The 17,782-nt window shown below is 35.3% G+C and overlaps 1 protein-coding gene across 1 annotated transcript; it reads right to left on the bottom strand.

The window, feature by feature from the left end:
* Positions 1-5: 5 nt before the first annotated feature.
* LOC145219182 (uncharacterized) lies at positions 6-16,292 on the bottom strand. Its single transcript, XM_080086570.1, has 23 exons — positions 16,082-16,292; positions 15,934-16,025; positions 15,343-15,440; positions 13,858-13,997; positions 13,527-13,624; positions 13,357-13,459; positions 13,210-13,296; positions 12,891-13,055; positions 10,056-10,223; positions 9,800-9,846; positions 9,265-9,520; positions 8,869-9,006; positions 8,404-8,583; positions 7,615-7,821; positions 5,262-5,374; positions 4,703-4,881; positions 3,816-3,987; positions 3,208-3,336; positions 2,691-2,855; positions 2,219-2,376; positions 1,675-1,764; positions 821-980; positions 6-336 (listed from the first exon to the last, which is right to left on the bottom strand). The coding sequence occupies exons 1-23, from the start codon at positions 16,254-16,256 to the stop codon at positions 211-213; spliced, it is 3,246 nt and encodes a 1,081-aa protein (XP_079942696.1). The 5' UTR covers positions 16,257-16,292; the 3' UTR covers positions 6-210.
* Positions 16,293-17,782: the final 1,490 nt, after the last annotated feature.

Below are 17,782 nucleotides of genomic sequence, written 5' to 3'. Positions count from 1 at the left end.
CGAACTTAACACAAAACATATTTTTTATTGCCTAATATCATAGAACTGTATAACGAACCCAAAGCAATATAACACTAACTGCAGATAACATGCATATTTTGTGATATTAGGAAAAGCACTTGTCTAAAAATACGCTTACACAGCAGTAAGCAACAACGTAGCACATGATATTTTGCTAAAAATGTCACCTTCATAGCAAGCAAGAGCAGTTTAAGAATCAGCATTGAGCGCAAACAAAACATCGTCAATGCTGACATTTAATCGAACACGAGCATACAAATCATGACGACCCATCTCCATCAGCAGGACATGTGAAGCAGCAAGTTGATTGCAAACCTGAAAAACGTTTCAAGTATTTCAAAGCATGCAATTTGAGAGTTTACTGATTCTTAAGGTATAAAGTAGCAAATACCAAACCAATTATATTTTTTAAAACACCCATTTTTTCCTTTGATTAAGCAGGAACCTTATAAAAACTCATGCCAACATAAAATGTGCTCAAAATTATTCAAACAAAAGTAAATTTAAATAGAAGTACAGCCCAGGTTCACTTACCACAAGCAAGATCATTTTTTTAACTTAGCATTATTTACATATTGTTCAACAAACAGACAACTGATGTGCATTTTGGGTTATAAATGAACTGTAGCAAAGGGTTTTATCACATTCAGTTAAATGAGATATTTTCAAATTAGTCAAGTCTAAATTGCACAGATCAAAATTGGTTCAAAACAAATTGAATAGTTCAACAAGAAACCCTAGGTAAACAAGCTTCGTTGGCTGCGATTGAAAAAATGCCCATAAATATATCAACTATTACCTTTATTAAGGATGTCACTGTGGCAGGGGGAAGATTGTCAAGTTTTGCAAGTGTCACATGATGCTGAAGGATTTGACCCACAGTGGCTTCCTCCAATCCTGATCTTCTAAACTCCGACACTGTAGCCCTCAGGAAAAGCTTTTCTTGGGTTGAGCAATTCCTAAATATAAGTCCAGTCGTTACTCATAGTTCCAAGGTAAAAAATAGAATCATGCAGTCCATTGTCATGTCTGTAAATTTAAACTAATAGAAAACAATAGGACATTGGTATTTATTGCGATATGTTTTTTTATGCTTTTCACAGTTACTGATGATGTAGAAGATTGACTTCTTGCTTGAGAATTAAATTTGATAAGCAAAGTTAAGTTTAGACACCATAGTTAGGTTTTCAACTTTCTTCAAGCAAATTTTAAGTGAGTTGATATATGTTTTTTGACTTCGAAAAGTTTGCGTTTCATCTCCTGCAGGATAAAACAATGTCCAGCCCTAATAAGCCACTCAGTTAAAGGAAAAAGTTAACCAATAATTGTGCTACATTGGTTTACTACTCAAAAACATTACAAAGCAATATTACTATTTAAATGCTACATGATATCATGCTTTTCATACAACAACTCTTCACACGATTACAAAGACACATTCAAACAATACAAAAGACACCTGTAGTTCGTCAATTGCTCGTCAAACTAGTTCTTTGCTACAAATGTTTTGCTAGATCTGTCTCACAGTTTAAAATTGAGGAAGCAGTCAACATTTGCACATGAAATAAGTTACAATATCAGAATATGTTGCGCTATGTAACACCAACCACAAGAAAATAGGATTTTTTTACTCTGCAACGAAAAAACGTTTACCTAATAAACATGACCATAGGTGAAGCAAACATTTCCTGCAATGCCTCATGTACATGCTCGATTCCCACAGTTTGTATGTTCTTGTTTTTTCTGCACAATAAAAGATATCTTCATCAATCATTGTGTAACATAGAAGAGTAGAAATATATTTTGATTAAGTCACACATGCAAGCAAGCATTCAGATACAATCATTGCACTACTATATCAGAAATTGATAAATTAAAAGCTTAACAACTGCTGTATTTCCTTGATTGTAAGCTGCGTGTTGTGAACTAATAAATCATTGTAACTTATGTCTACATGCAAATAATAACTAATTAAAATTCTATCAAAATGTAGGCAGTGAAAAAATATTGGCATGACATTAAATATGTAATTTGGACTTGATTGAAAGCTGCACAAATGATTTGGGAAAAAACCGTAAAAGCAGCAGCTTGTAATCATATAATTCAGACGGGTACACAAGGTAACAAAATTTACAGTCACCAAAGTACCCAAAGCCTATACAAAAAACACATACACAAAATCCCAAAATTAACAGACCTCTTTTCTCTTGCTGCAATCTCCACAGCTCTTCGACAGATGTCAAGACACCTTCTGGCATCACCCGATACAGCAGCCACCTTGCGAGAAACTAGTTGGATGGCATCAGAATCAAATGCATCAAGACCACTTAATCTGGAACTGACAATCGCTTGCAACTGCACATAAAAATAAAACAGACACTTGAAACCTTATTATTTAAAGCTAAACTGGATTTTTAGTCTCCGATAAATTTAATTTTATATCCTCTTGCAATTTAATATAATATGTAATTAACAGGTACTAAAATAAAACTTAAATTATTTGTGAGGTTGTTTTATCATTGTACAACATTACAAAACAACATCATTTAATGAGTGTTTGGCAAACATTATTTATCAATAAGTAAGCAGAAACAAGGTTTTAGAATATATTGATTGTTTATTAAAAACTAGCTAGTGCATCATAAAAATGAAATGTGTATCTGGGTAACCTGTCTGAAGTTGTAAGGAAGAAAGGAAAGTCTTGTTAGACCAAGGCGACTTGACACTCTGTTCATCATTATTCGCTCAGGCAAATCCATTGTGTTGGCGATAGCAACCACAACCAGTCTTGCATGGCGATGTGAAGGCCAATCGAAAATATGGTACATAACATCCTGACAATAAAACAACTATGTTGCAGTACATGACAGTACAACATGTTTTTTTTGTAAGTTGCCTGTTATTCTGTATTTTCTAAAATATGCATTTTTTCCAAATTCTAGCAGTACTGCATGACTGGAATACAAGTGACACCAAATAACTTGTGGCCAAGCATTCAAGCTATAGTTTTTTCTGAGCACAATACATGCTACTGAAACAAGAACACGTTGTTTTATAAAAGTATAATGAAGAGTTACTGAACAGAATGAGGTACATTTCATCCAAAAAATGTAGACAGAGAAAAGTTCATTACTTGTTTGTTGTAAAAAGAAACTTAACTGAAAAATGACAACATTTTCAAGGCACCTGCTTTTTAGTCCACAACAGGTCTAGTTCATCAACAAGAAGAACAGTGGTCTTCTTTCCTCGTTGGTCAAAATGTTTAGTAAGAAGTTGGGAAGCATGCTCTGGAGTAGCTTTCATGTCTTTCAGTTGCTACATAAAAAAGGAACGGTTACTTTTCTTTCAAAAAACTATACAGTATAAAAGACAAAAAGATCATGTAATGCAGGGGTGTCCAAACTTTTTTTAGTAGGGCCAATTTTTACCAGGTGAAGACGCCCGCTGGCCAACGTTTTTTTAGAATTAGAACACAAATATAAGGGATTTAATGAAATTGTGGAATTTTGTTGCGTCAGCACGCTGCACACTTCCCGTTTACCGATAAATAAAGTTCCATGGAAAGCTTTTGCGTGAAGTCGCAAAACCCAAAAACTTTTGCGACACAATTTAAAGAGCTGTGGGCCACGTGAAATGTCGCCGGGGGCCGCATTTGGCCTGCGGGCCACACTTTGGACACCCCGGATGTACTGCTTCTGATTTTACACAATTCAAAAATAGTTGTCATTTAGAAATTGCACTTTTATAAGGGGTTAAGAATCTATCTGCAAACTGATTACTTTTTATGCACATACCTTTAATATTTGGACATATGCTTGGTGTGGTTCAGTTAAACGCATACCATTAATTTCAACATATTTAAAAACTTCTAAATTTCCGTCATCAACACAACTTCTAAGGTTAGAGAGAACTTCCATAACTGTGGCTGTTTTTCCAGTTCCTGGCACACCACTGATGTACATGCAGCTGTAATTAAACAAAGGAACGTTAAAAGTGTAGCTTAAATGATCAGACTGCTCATATCAGATACATTGTATTTTCACAAGAACAAGGATATTAAGAGTTTTGTTTGAAGATTCCAAAATTAAGTGTCATTACATTGTTGAAACATCTGCATGGAGTATGCTATATACACAAGAACTCCGAAAGTTATGTTTTTGATTGGGTTACTTTTCAAGTCCATGAGTGTTTCTAAATGTCATTATGTTTCGTAGTTCACTGGTGTATCACTACGATAGTAAATATATGAAAAAGTGCTTATCTCTAACAGTTGATTTAGTATGTGCTGAATAGTTTGCACTACAATGAGCAGGTTAGATTTAAACCATTATGAAAATTTCCGTTAATTTATTTGTAGCACACAAAATTGAAGTGGTTGTTGATTTTTCCAGAAATAGCATTAACAGTCTGTACAAACCTATCCCTTTTGACCGTGTTTATAAACAACACACAAGTAATTCTACTGCTGTTAAAATCAGAATGTTTATTGTCTTAGTGTTTGTATCTTTATGTATATGTCTTAATTTATTGTAAGATTAAGATACATGTAGTCAACTACAAAAAAGTTGGTAAGAGGGAAGCTGATACTGAACAAGCGGAAGCTCAGCAAAATCATTGTTAAAAAACAACAACAAAACAAACATATCATAAAGATGTTTTGATATGAAAAATTTACACTTACCCTCCGGTGCCTGATAATATTTTACCCTCCACAAAAGAATAAATAGATTGAAATTCCTCTTCTCGACAAGGTAGGGAATCTGGTGTTGCAGAAACATGAAGTCTTTCCCTGGCTTGATCAAAAACATTGCTTGATGCCCGCAGGGGTGTTTTTCGTTGTGGAATAAATGGCTTTCGATTCTGTGAGGAAAACATCTATTTGCTACAGACAAAGTACGTAATAAAATCACGAATTTAAACCAGAGCCTCTTGAACTTTTTAGAGCCTTGCAAAATTTTCCACCAATTTTATGCAGTAAAAAAACTAACCTTATTGCCCACAAACATAAGGTGATGAATTGTATGACTAATGTTTATGCTGCCTAGTGCCTATCTAATATTACAAAAACAACCAAAAGTTGACCTTTTAGTTCAGAATTAAAAATCATGATTTAAAGTTTAAACAGAACAAGTGTTAAGTTAGTTCTGTGGGCTGGATCTTTTCCATATTTGGTTACCTTTTGAAAGTTACAAGCAAAACAATACAGTATTATATCAATTTTTAGAACAACAAAATCTTACCTTCGGTGTTTTAATCACTATTGGAGTAACTGCATTTCCTTTTTTCACTGACTTGGTGAGACGAGGAGTGAGTATGCGAACACGGCGAGGTGTCTTAAGTTTTAACTTTGTACCTAAACAAAAAAGCAATTGCTTCTATAATATGCGACAAGGACTTATTGCAAATGATATGTCTAATTCCAATGACTCTAATTAAATTTCTTCAGTAATATTAGAAGATATATAAACTAGTGATGCACCGAACCCGCCTAAAAAGGTTCAGGCCGCAACCGAATATTCGGCCATGAGGCCGAATAATTTCGGCCGAATCAGGCCGAACCTAGAGTCTTGTTCTTATGGATGTTTTCAACTGAACCTTGTGTCGTTAATGCGAGTGAACTGAATTATGACAAATCAAAACTAGAAGAGTGGCTTTCTGATATACTTCCATTTTATATATTCTATACGATATTTACCAATTTACTATACACATCATTTGATCTACACATATGATTGTTTTTGTAAACAAAAACAAATGGGTCCCCTTACGCCCGTTTGTGCGGATTTACAGTAAACAAATGTTGCGGTGATTTTTAGATTCTTAAGGACAAATTTTTAGAAAGCTTTAACCCAACAATAAAAAAAATTGTTCATATTCTTTTTGCACTATTATTGTCATGTAATTACAAAAACATTAAAAAAACGTAACAAAGACTTAAATCTAATCTCTTGCTTTGACCGAGATATAGTCCTCCAAGGTCGGGTTTTGAACACAATTTTTTTTAGAAAGCTGTAACAGTTGTGTTACAGACACTTTAAATTAAAAAGCAATTTGCTACAAGTGTATACATAACAAATTGTTTTTCATTTAACTTTGTTTCGCAAAACGAGTACCATTGACCTGTAGTAACCTCTCAGGGTGCACACGCCAAACGACTGTTTGACCTTTTGACACCGTTTTCAATAGCACGCCGTCATTCGTGTTCAACAATACTGTTAAGCCTAATTTATACATGCCTTGAGTATTGATTCCTAAATTGATTGTCAAAAAACGCTACGTTATGAAGAAAGTTCTGAGCTGTGTTTGTAATACCGACTAGTTGACCTTTAATAACCCGTGATCATGCGGCGGCCAACGTGACAACGAGCATTTAAAAAAACATTTATTTGGCAAAAAAGTCAAGTTAATTTTTTCATCTTAACTTTTATTAACAAAGTTTTTCTTCACATATACAAAACCGAAGCACGGTTATTAGGTTTAAATCACGTCATAGGTGTAAAACCTTCGCCAAAACTAAAAATGTGAGTGATAACTGAATAAAACGACATAGCATTGCTGTGCAAAACAGCTGATATCTAATCACTGAAACGACGTCTCGTAAAACGTCTGTCCGACGTCAAGCTGAGCCCTCCCGCTATCGTAAACCAGTGAGTTACTCTCTTGGTACTTCTGCCTACAGTGTCTTTCTTGACCAAACGAGGGTTAGACACATTTACGTTTCGGGGGCCTGTGGGTGAACCTCTGGGTCATACGGGGTAAAAATTCACATGGACCATCTTTAGACCAATATCTGTAATGTATGTAAATTTGAAAAAGTTTGAACCATTCTTTCTTGACCAAAACGTGGGAACAAATCTGCGCTAAAAATTTCACGTTTTGGGGGGCTGTGGGTGAACCGAGGGGTCAAACGGGGTCAAAATTCACATGGACCATCTTTAGACCAATATCTGTAATGTGTGTAAATTTGAAAAAGTTTGAACCATTCTTTCTTGACCAAAACGTGGGAACAAATCCGCGTTAGACGGAAAAAAAGAAAAAAAAATACGGACAAAAACAATATGTGTCCCCTTCAGGGAAGGGGACCCATAATTACCACAATGCAGAAGCTTTACTAAACTTGTAATATTTTGCACACAACGTGGCTCGTATTTTATAGATACAACAATTAGTTGATTTATGATGTTTTGTATTGGTGAAAATGATAGTTTGGGCATTAATTCCATGCAATTAAAAAGTTCGGAAAACAGTGTATTCGGCCGAAATGTTTCGGCCAACCGAAACTTCAGTGCATCACTAATATAAACTAATGCCTGTTTACCGAGTATTTTGAAAACATGTCATCTTAATTAAAATACTATAATATAAAGAACTAAATAGATGGCTAAATAGATGGCCAACCGATTTGTGTGTTTATATTGAAGAAACAATTTAACCTGTTACACTGCTTGTTTTCAGTTTTTATCATGTCATAGTCTTAAAATTCAGCCTTACATGCACAAAACATGCCTAAGAGATAGCCAACCCCTGGTGTACATATACAGTAAATCTATACATTAGCCTAATTTCTTCAACACTGTATTGATCATATCTTACTAAAATCTTCCTCAGAGTCCACACCATCATCTTGACCATCACTGCTAGAGTGATCTGATCCACTTGCATTGAAATCTTTGTCTTCATCACTAATATCCTCGTCACTCCCACTTGAATCTTCATCTGTTGTGTTTTCAACAGTTTTTTCACTTTTGGGTAAGAGCTGTCGTCTTGCTTTATTCGACTTAGCTTCAGATTTGGGTAAGTCTAAAAAAGACCTCATGTTATGTCTTATTCTTAAAAACTGCTCTACAATTTTATATATGTTAGAACACAAATAGTGTTATGCCACATACATCTTATCAGTTAACACGTTCAAGATTAGTATTACTGCACACATGACATGGTAAAAGTTTTTGCCCCATCTTTCATTATTTTTATTCACGAATTGCCACCACATTTCAACCTGGATGATTTTACAAAATAATTAAGTCTTATAATGAGCATTAAAACAAGATACTCTATTTTCTTAAAGCTCAGGCTATTCTTAACCAATCTTATGCGTGCACACACACATGCCGAAAAATGTAATCACCACGTGGTAGCGAAAGAAATATATGTATAACCTGGCAGAACTTTTTCCCGATTTTGTGCTGTCCGAAGCAAATATTGGCCAAAAGTTGCCCGTATTCTTATGGTGTAAATTGGTCTTCGGTACTCACACGTTGGTATCGAAAACTGAGACAAAATATTTCGATACCAAGTACGAGTATCGATACCACTGAAATCGTTCGATACCGAGTACCGGGTACTCGTCCAATCACTATTAAACACTAAAGTCACACTAACCTGGCTTTTTGCAAGATAACCTTACAGAGCGCCGTTTCTTTTTCCTTGAAGCTGAGTCAATCTTTGCCACAAATAAATCATCATAATCTGATTCTTTTTCACTGCTGTCATCTTCACTGCTGTCATCTTCAGTGCTATTGTCCTCATCTTTAGAACCATTTATGTTCTGTTTTCTGGAATCTGAAAAAAGGAAAGTTAAAAAGTATATATTCTTCTTTTACAAATGGTTCAAACAACAAAGATTTAAAAAAGTTAGAAATGGCAAATAAGCACTCATCATCACACCATTATATTTACTCCCCTGAAATAAATGAAAGCAAATGTTTGTTTGTATTAAATGGAAAAAAAACTAAAATATTTTTTTACAGACCATGGTGAACAAGTTTTAAGATAAAAATGATCAATTTACTATGAAAAGTGCAGATATTTTGATATCAAACAAGGACAGAGTCGACCTTAACATACTTGGAAGAGGTGTTGCAATCCTCAGTGACTTGTGGCGACTTAAAGTTGGTACAATATCTGTTTTTTCTGTGTTAGGTTCAGCATCATCAACCAGCTTTCTTCTTGCTTTGTTGCTAAGTGGCTTCTGATTTTCAACATCTGGAAAAAAGTCATTGATCAAATAAACAAAAAATACTGCATGTAACAGTTTTCATACACGGGGAAGAACAGTCATCAGCAAACTTACTAACTTTTACTGGACAGCACTTGGACCTTGTTTGGGGTCTGAGGTATATTTAAGCATTCCTTACACTGTTATACCAATTACAAACTGGTGGGGCTAAAATCAAACCGTTTACTCGAATATATTTGTAAACTGTGTTCCATAAAGGTCTGATTAAAAAACGAAAATTGTACCTTCTTTCGCAACATAAAGGCGAAGAGATCTTCTTGATTTAGATGGTTTTGATACTGTTTTTTCCACTGTTCTAGTGAGTCTTTTGGTACTGGAATCTAAATCCCTGTCATTGGCTTTCGGTTTTGTAACAGTCTTTGAAAGCTGCTTGTTTTTTGGGACTACAAGCATTGCATTTTTGTCAATTCGAATCGGAGTCACTTTCTTGGATGTCTCTTGAGCTTTAAGGCTTTTTACAGTAGACTTGTTGGGTTTGATCTATAAATTAAATAATAACTTTTTAATATGTGACCCTAATTTTTGTGATGCAACACTTTTAAATGTAATCAGCGAGAAACAAAGTTGTTAACAAGGGATAAAAGAAAGCTTAACCATTGGATACAAATAATAACATCTGCTTTCCAGGAAAAATACAATGTGTACTGCAAGAAGGGACTGGTGACTTCCAATGGGTGTCCACAAGAGAAATGACTACAAATGTCTGGTTAAAAAAGCTTACCCAGGCCCTACAAATAGTCACAGAGTTCCTAAACACACCTGTGCAGTTTGATTAGATTTAGACTTCCTTGATGATCGAGTGCTGGCTGAAAGTAAACAAATAAGGAGTCAAAAACACACATATTGTAAGCATTGATGAAAAAGTAATATATGCAACATGGGAATAGACTTACCAAATACATTATATACATACACATTACACGATAGAATTGATATAACTTTGGCAATTTTCACACAGACAAATAAAGTGATTTGTGCCCCATTGCTTACATGTTTGATAATGTTAACATGTTACCTTTGCTGCTGTGAGTAGACAATGAACTGTCACTGTCATTGGCGCTGTCAAGAATGTCCAAAGCTGCCACACTAACATCAACCATTCGCATCTTGGAAGCTGACAGCGGAGAGGTTAAGGTTGTTTGTTTTACGAAGTCTGAATTAGACTTAACTGGTGTACTTGCCCCTGTTTCAAGAGATAAGAAATTGGAGATAGACTGATATGGTTTTCACAAGGTTGTGCTTTGCTATGCCTTGCTAATTATAAGTATAAGCGATTGTAACCAACAATGAAACTAACAAAGCGAAGTCAGAACATCAAAGCTTTTGATGCTGATTTGCCTTGATACTGATCAGCGAATAGCCAATGCTTAAGACAGAGACACAGTTGCACCAAGAAAAAAACAACATTTGTGTTGTTTAATGTCTACCTGATAACAAAAAGGCTGATAACGATAAATATATGTCAAATATCAATATATCATTATGAGGTGTGGGCAAGATATATTGATAAAATATAGTTTCAAAACTAGAAGGGTGGCTTAGCACATATTGCCCTTGCACATACACTATGATCTATTTTCAAACATAAATATATTTCCTATGCTTATTTTGTATTGGGTCCCATATTAGCCATCATCTTTTATAACCTTGGTTGTTTCTGCAGGCAAAAACTCATGAGTCCCCACACATGCAAAGTTGAAAATAATGCAATTCAATAGATAACAATGAGTAAGTTTGGTATTGTGAAGACAAACACAGTGATTGGTACTGTGCATATCTAAATATGCTATATGGAGTAAAAACTATTTAAACTAGAAGGGTGGCTTAGCACATTTTGCCATTGTCCATACACTAAATCGTATTCTAAAACGGCAATATAATTCCTTCACTTATTTTATATTGGGTCCCATATTAGCCACCGTCTTTTAAAACGTTAGTTGTTTCTGCAGGCAGAAACTCATGGGTCCCCACACATGCAAAGTTGTAAATACTGCATTTCAAGAGATAACCATAAGAAACATTGGTGTTGTAAAGTAAAACACTGTGATTGGTACTAGGATTAAATAGTCATGCTATGCAAAGTTCAAACTATACAAATCGACTCAATTCAAGCATTGTTTAAAGTTTGTTTAGTTTAAAACAAAGAAGTAAAACACAACAATCGATACCTATAAATGGCATAACATTTCCAACAATTGCGCACTGTTTAAAAACTCACCCATTTTAGGGGGCTAGTAGGGTGACTATTGGGGCTACAGGGTTTAACACAACAATCGTCATTTGTAAATGGCAAATTGTACAAGCTATCCAAATTTCAGCCAATTCCGACCCTGTTTAAAAAATTCACCCATTTTAGGGGGCTAGTGGGGTAACTGATGGGGTTCTTCACCCTAATGTTGAAAATATGAATCTGCAATGACCCAAACAACAATCCTGTAAAATTTTGTCCAAATCGGCCAATGTTTCAATTTGACCACTAGGGGGCGTTTTAACCAACAACCGTAATGACTTGTGACGTCACAAGGCTGTGAACAACCCCCTTGACTGCTATCCGCAAACACGTTCACCAAGCAATCCTCAAACATAAGTACCATATGTAGTTGCCTTTATAACATCACACAAAACTAACGTTTGTGGTGCGCACAAACCACATTTTACATTTGGGGGGCTAGCGGGGTAAATACTGGGGTTATCATGACAAACGAAGCAGATGGCACATCTACACAACTACATCTACCATATGTGAAAGTTTCATCCAAATCCATCAAACATTTCAGGGTAAAAAGGGGTGGACAAACTTCAGGGAAGAAAAAAAAAAAAAAAGAAAAAAAAAGAAAAAAGAAAAAAAGAAATCGAGTAAAATCAAGATGTGTCCCCTTCAAGGAAGGAATAATTAAAAAACTCATTTTAGGGGGCTAGTAGGATAACTAATTGAGGTTCAACACACACAAACTTAAAAGTAGGAAACCACAATGACTCAATCAATAGTACAGCAAAATTTCAGTCCAATCTGCCAACGTTAAAAATTTCAACCACTAGAGGTGTTTTGAGCAACAACTGTTAATGTTTCTGACATCAAAGGGCTGTTAACAACCCCCGAACTGCAATGGCGCAATAATGATAATTGGCATACTTTACAAGCTATCCAAATTTTAGCCAATTCTAAAATTGTTTACAAACTCACCCCTTTTAGGGGGCTAGCGGGGTAAATACTAGGGTTATCCGGACAAACAAAGTGGGATGCACATCTACATAACTATATCTACCATCTGTATAAGTTTCAGCCACATCCATCAAGCATTTGATGGCAAAACGAGTCAGACAAACTTCGGGGGAAAAAAACATTTTAGGGGGCTAGCGGGGTAAATACTGGGGTTATCAACAAAAACAAAGTGGGATGCACATCTACATAACTACATCTACCATCTGTGTAAATTTCAGCCAAATCCATCAAGGATTTGATGGAAAAACGAGTCGGACAAACTTTGGGAAGAAAAAAAAAGAAGAAAAACAAACAAACATTTTGAGTAAAATCAATATGTGTCCCCTTCAGGGAAGGGAACCCATAATTATCTAGGGAATTAATACTGTTAGGTAGAAGTACGTAACTTTGTAACCTATGGGCAAGAAATACTATTTACCAGGATCAAACCATAGCTGCACCTTTACTTTGTTGCGTACCAAACACTCTTATTGAGTGTACAGCTACAAGTCATATTGTTGGGTCGCAGAAAAATGGCACTGGACACACTAATTCGCTAAAAAAATATTATCTTGGGGTGCATAACCTATTCTGCAGGTCTTAAACTGGTTGCACAACCCTGTTTTTGAAGTATTATGCATGATTTACCTTTGCTTTGTTTAGTGTCCATAGAGTTTTCAGTTGGCTTCAGTGGTGTTTTACCAGAGATGGTGGTTGTTTGGTTTTTCCTTTTACTTTCTTTGGCTTTTTTATTTTTCGCTAGATCTTGCACAGATTTTTCTTTGGGTTTGTTTTCATTTTTTCCATTGACAACTAAAACAATAGATTTTGACAAGTGAGTCCTAATTAAAACACCCTTAATAATTTTCAGGCGTATCACCAAGCTTATGCAGTCTAATATTTTTACAAATCAGGTTAGATTGTTTTAGGTGGGTAATGAGCTATATATCTTGTTAGTGAGCAGTACCTTTATCCATTGGTGGGTCAGCAACTCTGACATGCCTTCCATTAAAACTTTTCCTGTAGTAATAGTTGAGTGTTTTTTCGTGTTTCACTAAAAATGTGTTTATTGTCTTTACATTTTCATTAAAGCCATGTTATAACAACAAATTACCAGTGGATCGTGCTGGGGGCTCTTGAACCCATGTAATCCTACATGACTTGGTAATGGTCTCGGCATCTATGATTTTATCAGATTCAGCAACACATAGAAATATCTGTTAGTACAAAAAAACGTTTTCACTGTGATCAGCTTTTTAGGAGATAAATGTCACGTTTATGTACCTCATTTGAAAAACAGTTTGCTGGCAATCTGGTTTTGGGCATTTCATCCTGCTTAAAGAACCAAGTGACACAGGCATATTTGCTGTCAATTGTTGCACCTAAAACAGTAAACAACTCTTAGTAATAAGCAATTAATTTGCGGCCAAGGCAGTTCAGGGGTTAGCACCACTACTTTTGTGCCTACCAGGTTGGGACATTTTAAACCCAATACCTTTCAGCATGACTCAAATATCACAAAAAAATCATAACCTAAAACACACTGAATGAATTATTAATAGTATAAAATAATACAATATGCACCATGTTAAACTTTGTTGACACTTAATCCTACCTATGTCATAAAATGCTTCTATCCTTGCAATGTAATCGTCTTTCCCTTCCTCTCCACTGGCAACGATGGCTCCATCTCCAACAGAAACTCTTTCATATTTAGAAGTTAATGCATCAGTAATTACAAGGGTCTTGTAGAACCTGTATAAAAAACAATACACAAACACTGAAACATGTGATGTGGGGAAGTGGAAATAAGGAGTTTTGTATGTTAAGTACATAATACATGTTAAGAAGACAAATCAAAACTATGTTATAGTTATTATTACTCCATGGTAAAACACCTTAATTAAGTATCTATCTATACTTAGGTATTATAACGAGGGCAAATTCATATTTCAAAGCATTCTAATTAACCTTTTTCACATGTGATGGCGTATTTAACAGCTTTTTGTTTATGTTCAATATTAGACCAATCTGATTTGCGTTGGTAAGTTAGTATGACATTCAACAATTCATGAATATACCAGCTTAATTTTGAAGACAATTTAACAATTGGTAGCTTGGTTGTCTTGAACAAAAACATTAGCGCGGGGTTGGCTAATCTTTGTGTGTCACATACTCATCATCACTTACAAAATTATAATGTTCTCCTTATGTTAAAAAGTAACATACATGGCGGGAAAAAGTGGGGAAATGGGGATGCTCCATCCCGGGAAATCGGTCACACTCATTTTTAGCTCTTTGTGTAAAAGCGAACACAAAAGTCGAAAAGTTTTGCGGTGGAATAACGCAACACCGCCAGATTTTACTTCTGGTTACAACCGGCGATGCACCGAAACGTCACGTAACTAAAACGCTGCGACACATAGGTCAACACACAAGGTGCTGAGTGACTTTGTTCGCATTGCGTGTGTGTGTGTGTGTGCACAAGCACAACAATACGCATTTGTTTCACGACAAGTATAGCAATGGCGCGAAACAAAAACAAGTACATGAATGAAAAAACAGAGTTAAATCCGGACGAACAGTAGTAATAGTACACATCGTTGTTACGATTTTTAATCTTTACTAATCAGCTGGAGTTATTTTTAGAACTTGACAGACTAATTATTGAGTTTAAAAATATACTGCATCTCAGTGTTTCCGAACAGCGTAGTAGAAAGCAACGAAAGCGCATAAATAAGTTTGGATGACTCTTTGTGTGCGAAAATTACAACGTTGGAAACGTGAAATGAGCTGCATTAGTTAAGTATTCCTGTTGCGTATAACAACTTGGGGGATTTACGGAAAAATGGCGGGAAATTTTGGTGGCTTCCCGGGAAATTTGCATTTTTTCTAGCCCTGGTAACATATGTTCTATCATTTATCGTTTATTTCCAAAAACTATTCTTGCTTTAACTGTTTCTGTACATAACAAAATGCTTCAGATTTAAATTGTTCCTACAAAGCTTAGTCCACTAATTCAAGAAATCAAATCATCCCTATTAAATATATTTATAGATAAGGTAACAAGAATACAAAGTGTCAAAATGGCAAAACTTACTCTGACTTTCTCTGTCCAGTTAACTTTCTTAACCTTTCTAATTCTTCATGTTGTTTTATACAAGATCTCTTTTCCCAGCTGAAAATTAGTTTAGTGTCCTGCAATTGACAATAACATTAGCATTGTTCAATTTACAACAGGGCTTGTTGCAATAGCAGGTCCACACACAACAGTGAAACTGTTCTTTTGAATAAGCAAAGTAGTAAACAAGCAAATATTAAAACCTGATTAAAAATATAAATCTTTACGATGGATCATGTAAAATCAGCTTGCTGGTTATAGGTACAATGCAACTCTAAAATAAGATGTGTGGATAATTTCATAACTATAATAACCATGAAGGAGCCTCAATGCTGATAAATCCAACTTTTAAAAGATTTTTACATGTTATTTCACAATTTGTTTCTACATATATAATATTCCCACTGTCAAAATGCAAACTACTATAACATCAGTGTAAAATATATGCAACTTGATGTTCAGCAACCTACATACAAAATATACAAAAACAACTTCAACACCAAAACAAAGCAAAGTTATTGTATGAATAAACAAGCTTAACAAATATAAAACTAGCATGCTGAAACTTACATCTTCAATACTTTCAACTTTATTGTTGTTAATACGGTTTGCTTCTTTTTTACTTTTGTTATTAACTTGCTTTCTGGTCTTCATTGTTGTATCTGCATTACAAAAATTTTGAAACAACAGAAACACAGTAATAAATTCGTAAACAGACCTGTTAAATAGTTGTTATTTCTCAAGTCCTGATCGGCCTTCCTCATGTCCGTCGCACTACCAATAATGCGCAACTTCGGCGGAGGTGGTGAGGTCTCCAATACATCACGTGTCATTGATTGCATTTCCCGAAGCACAGAGATGCGGCTAAGTTTTGGAAGTTGCCTCTTGGACATTTCTGGAGGCGCAAAAACAATCAACGAGCGCAATTTGAGCGTTTTTTTCCTGAAAACAAAAGCTTGAAGCACGTTCCCGCGTTTTGCGTGCTTTCCCTAAACCGACATGATTTAAATCGACATTCTTTTTTTAGATTTCTATTCCGGAAAAATTAAAGTACGTTTTTTCATTCTCATGTAGTCTGTTTGAGACAAATTAAACGTGGTAGGCCTATAGGAAGCTATGACATTGCCTTATTTCCTTTCTCTATAGTTTTTCGGCAGAGAGAAGGAAATAGTGGTGGACAAAAAATATAGCTGAAGTTTAAAAACACGACTGAAGTAAAAAAAACGGTAAAACTGATTTTAAAATCTTGATTTGGGAAAAAAATTGATAACACTGCAGCTAGTTTAAAACCCATACGTGGACCAAACACATTTATATTTGTTTTCCACATTGATGTTATGCATACTTTGAGAAGTAATTGTTGTTATTTGTGCCTAAATCTTACATTTGCAATGGAAATGTTGGCACTAATCTACCAATGAAAATCCTTGCAAATGGTACGCCCTGTCGAGTTTTTTTTTAATTGGTGTGGGAGTCAAAAAGTTGTTGGATGGGTTCAGGCTCCCTATTTATTGTTTTTATGGCTTAGGTTCTTATTTTTTCAAACAAACTAATTTCGGGTTCAGGTTAGGTCTACGTTTTAAACCGGTTTACTTGTATGGCTTCTCATTATCTTCACGGCTATTATTCTCAAAGAGTTTGGCCGTGCACTGCGCGATACATTATTATTCGTCTGGTTTGAAACTCCGTGCGGCGTTCACTTTTTTTCTGCATTTTTACTGGGTCGGAGCAGATTTAGGTTTAAATTTGCATGAAAAATTGCAGCCGTTTTCGCTTTCCCAAAACCGGACTGCGACCTTTGTACCAACGCATAACATTTGATTTGAGTTAAAGATATCATGTAAACTTCCTGTATTTGACTAGAAGGGCCTTTTCAGATGATCACAAATTTATACGAAAAGTTTGGACAAGGGACTTTGTCCGTTACCCTTATAGCCTACAACAAAATGAATTTCGGCCTATTTCAACCTTAACTGACTAAATTACCCGTTGAAGTATCTGTGAACGAACCTTTGGACTGTACTGTGTTATTCGAATTCGTTTTCGCCGATTTCCCTACCGATATGCTGTATATCCCTCAACACAAAAGCCATGATATTCAAAGAAGTGGTTCACCGTGTACAAAGGTACAAATTGGGGTTTTGGATCTCAAGTAAAAAACTGCAAAATTAGTTTGTACGTATCTAAAAAGGGCTCCTAAATCAGATTCCTATATCATTTTGGTATTTAGAACATGAATTTACAAGCCTGTGTTTTTTGCTTCTAAATCTTAGGTGTTTTGTGTGACCAAAAAATATTAGTCCGTTGCAACAAAAACGTTTCGGCAATATTCTTGCTATTGCTTTAAGATGTTAAAACGTTGTTGTTCTCCAAGGTATGGGAACGCAGATTGGACTTCGATCAAATAACTCTTCTTAGA

The sequence above is a fragment of the Phallusia mammillata genome, chromosome 3 (genome assembly GCF_965637545.1).
Source record: "Phallusia mammillata chromosome 3, kaPhaMamm4.hap1.1, whole genome shotgun sequence".
Lineage (NCBI taxonomy): Eukaryota > Metazoa > Chordata > Ascidiacea > Phlebobranchia > Ascidiidae > Phallusia > Phallusia mammillata.
The sequence above is the reverse complement of the archived record's forward strand: the minus strand, read 5'-3'. Positions and strand labels throughout refer to the sequence as shown.

Bases quoted from the DNA above. Each gene is read 5' to 3' on its own strand.
- LOC145219182 (XM_080086570.1), bottom strand. From the start codon at position 16,256: ATGTCCAAGAGGCAACTTCCAAAACTTAGCCGCATCTCTGTGCTTCGG. The intron at 13,625-13,857 runs GTAGGATTAAGT...TTACTGTTTTAG, and splicing joins AGAAGCATTTTATGACATAG to GTGCAACAATTGACAGCAAA. The intron at 3,988-4,702 runs GTAAGTGTAAAT...GTTTAATTACAG, and splicing joins ATATTATCAGGCACCGGAGG to CTGCATGTACATCAGTGGTG.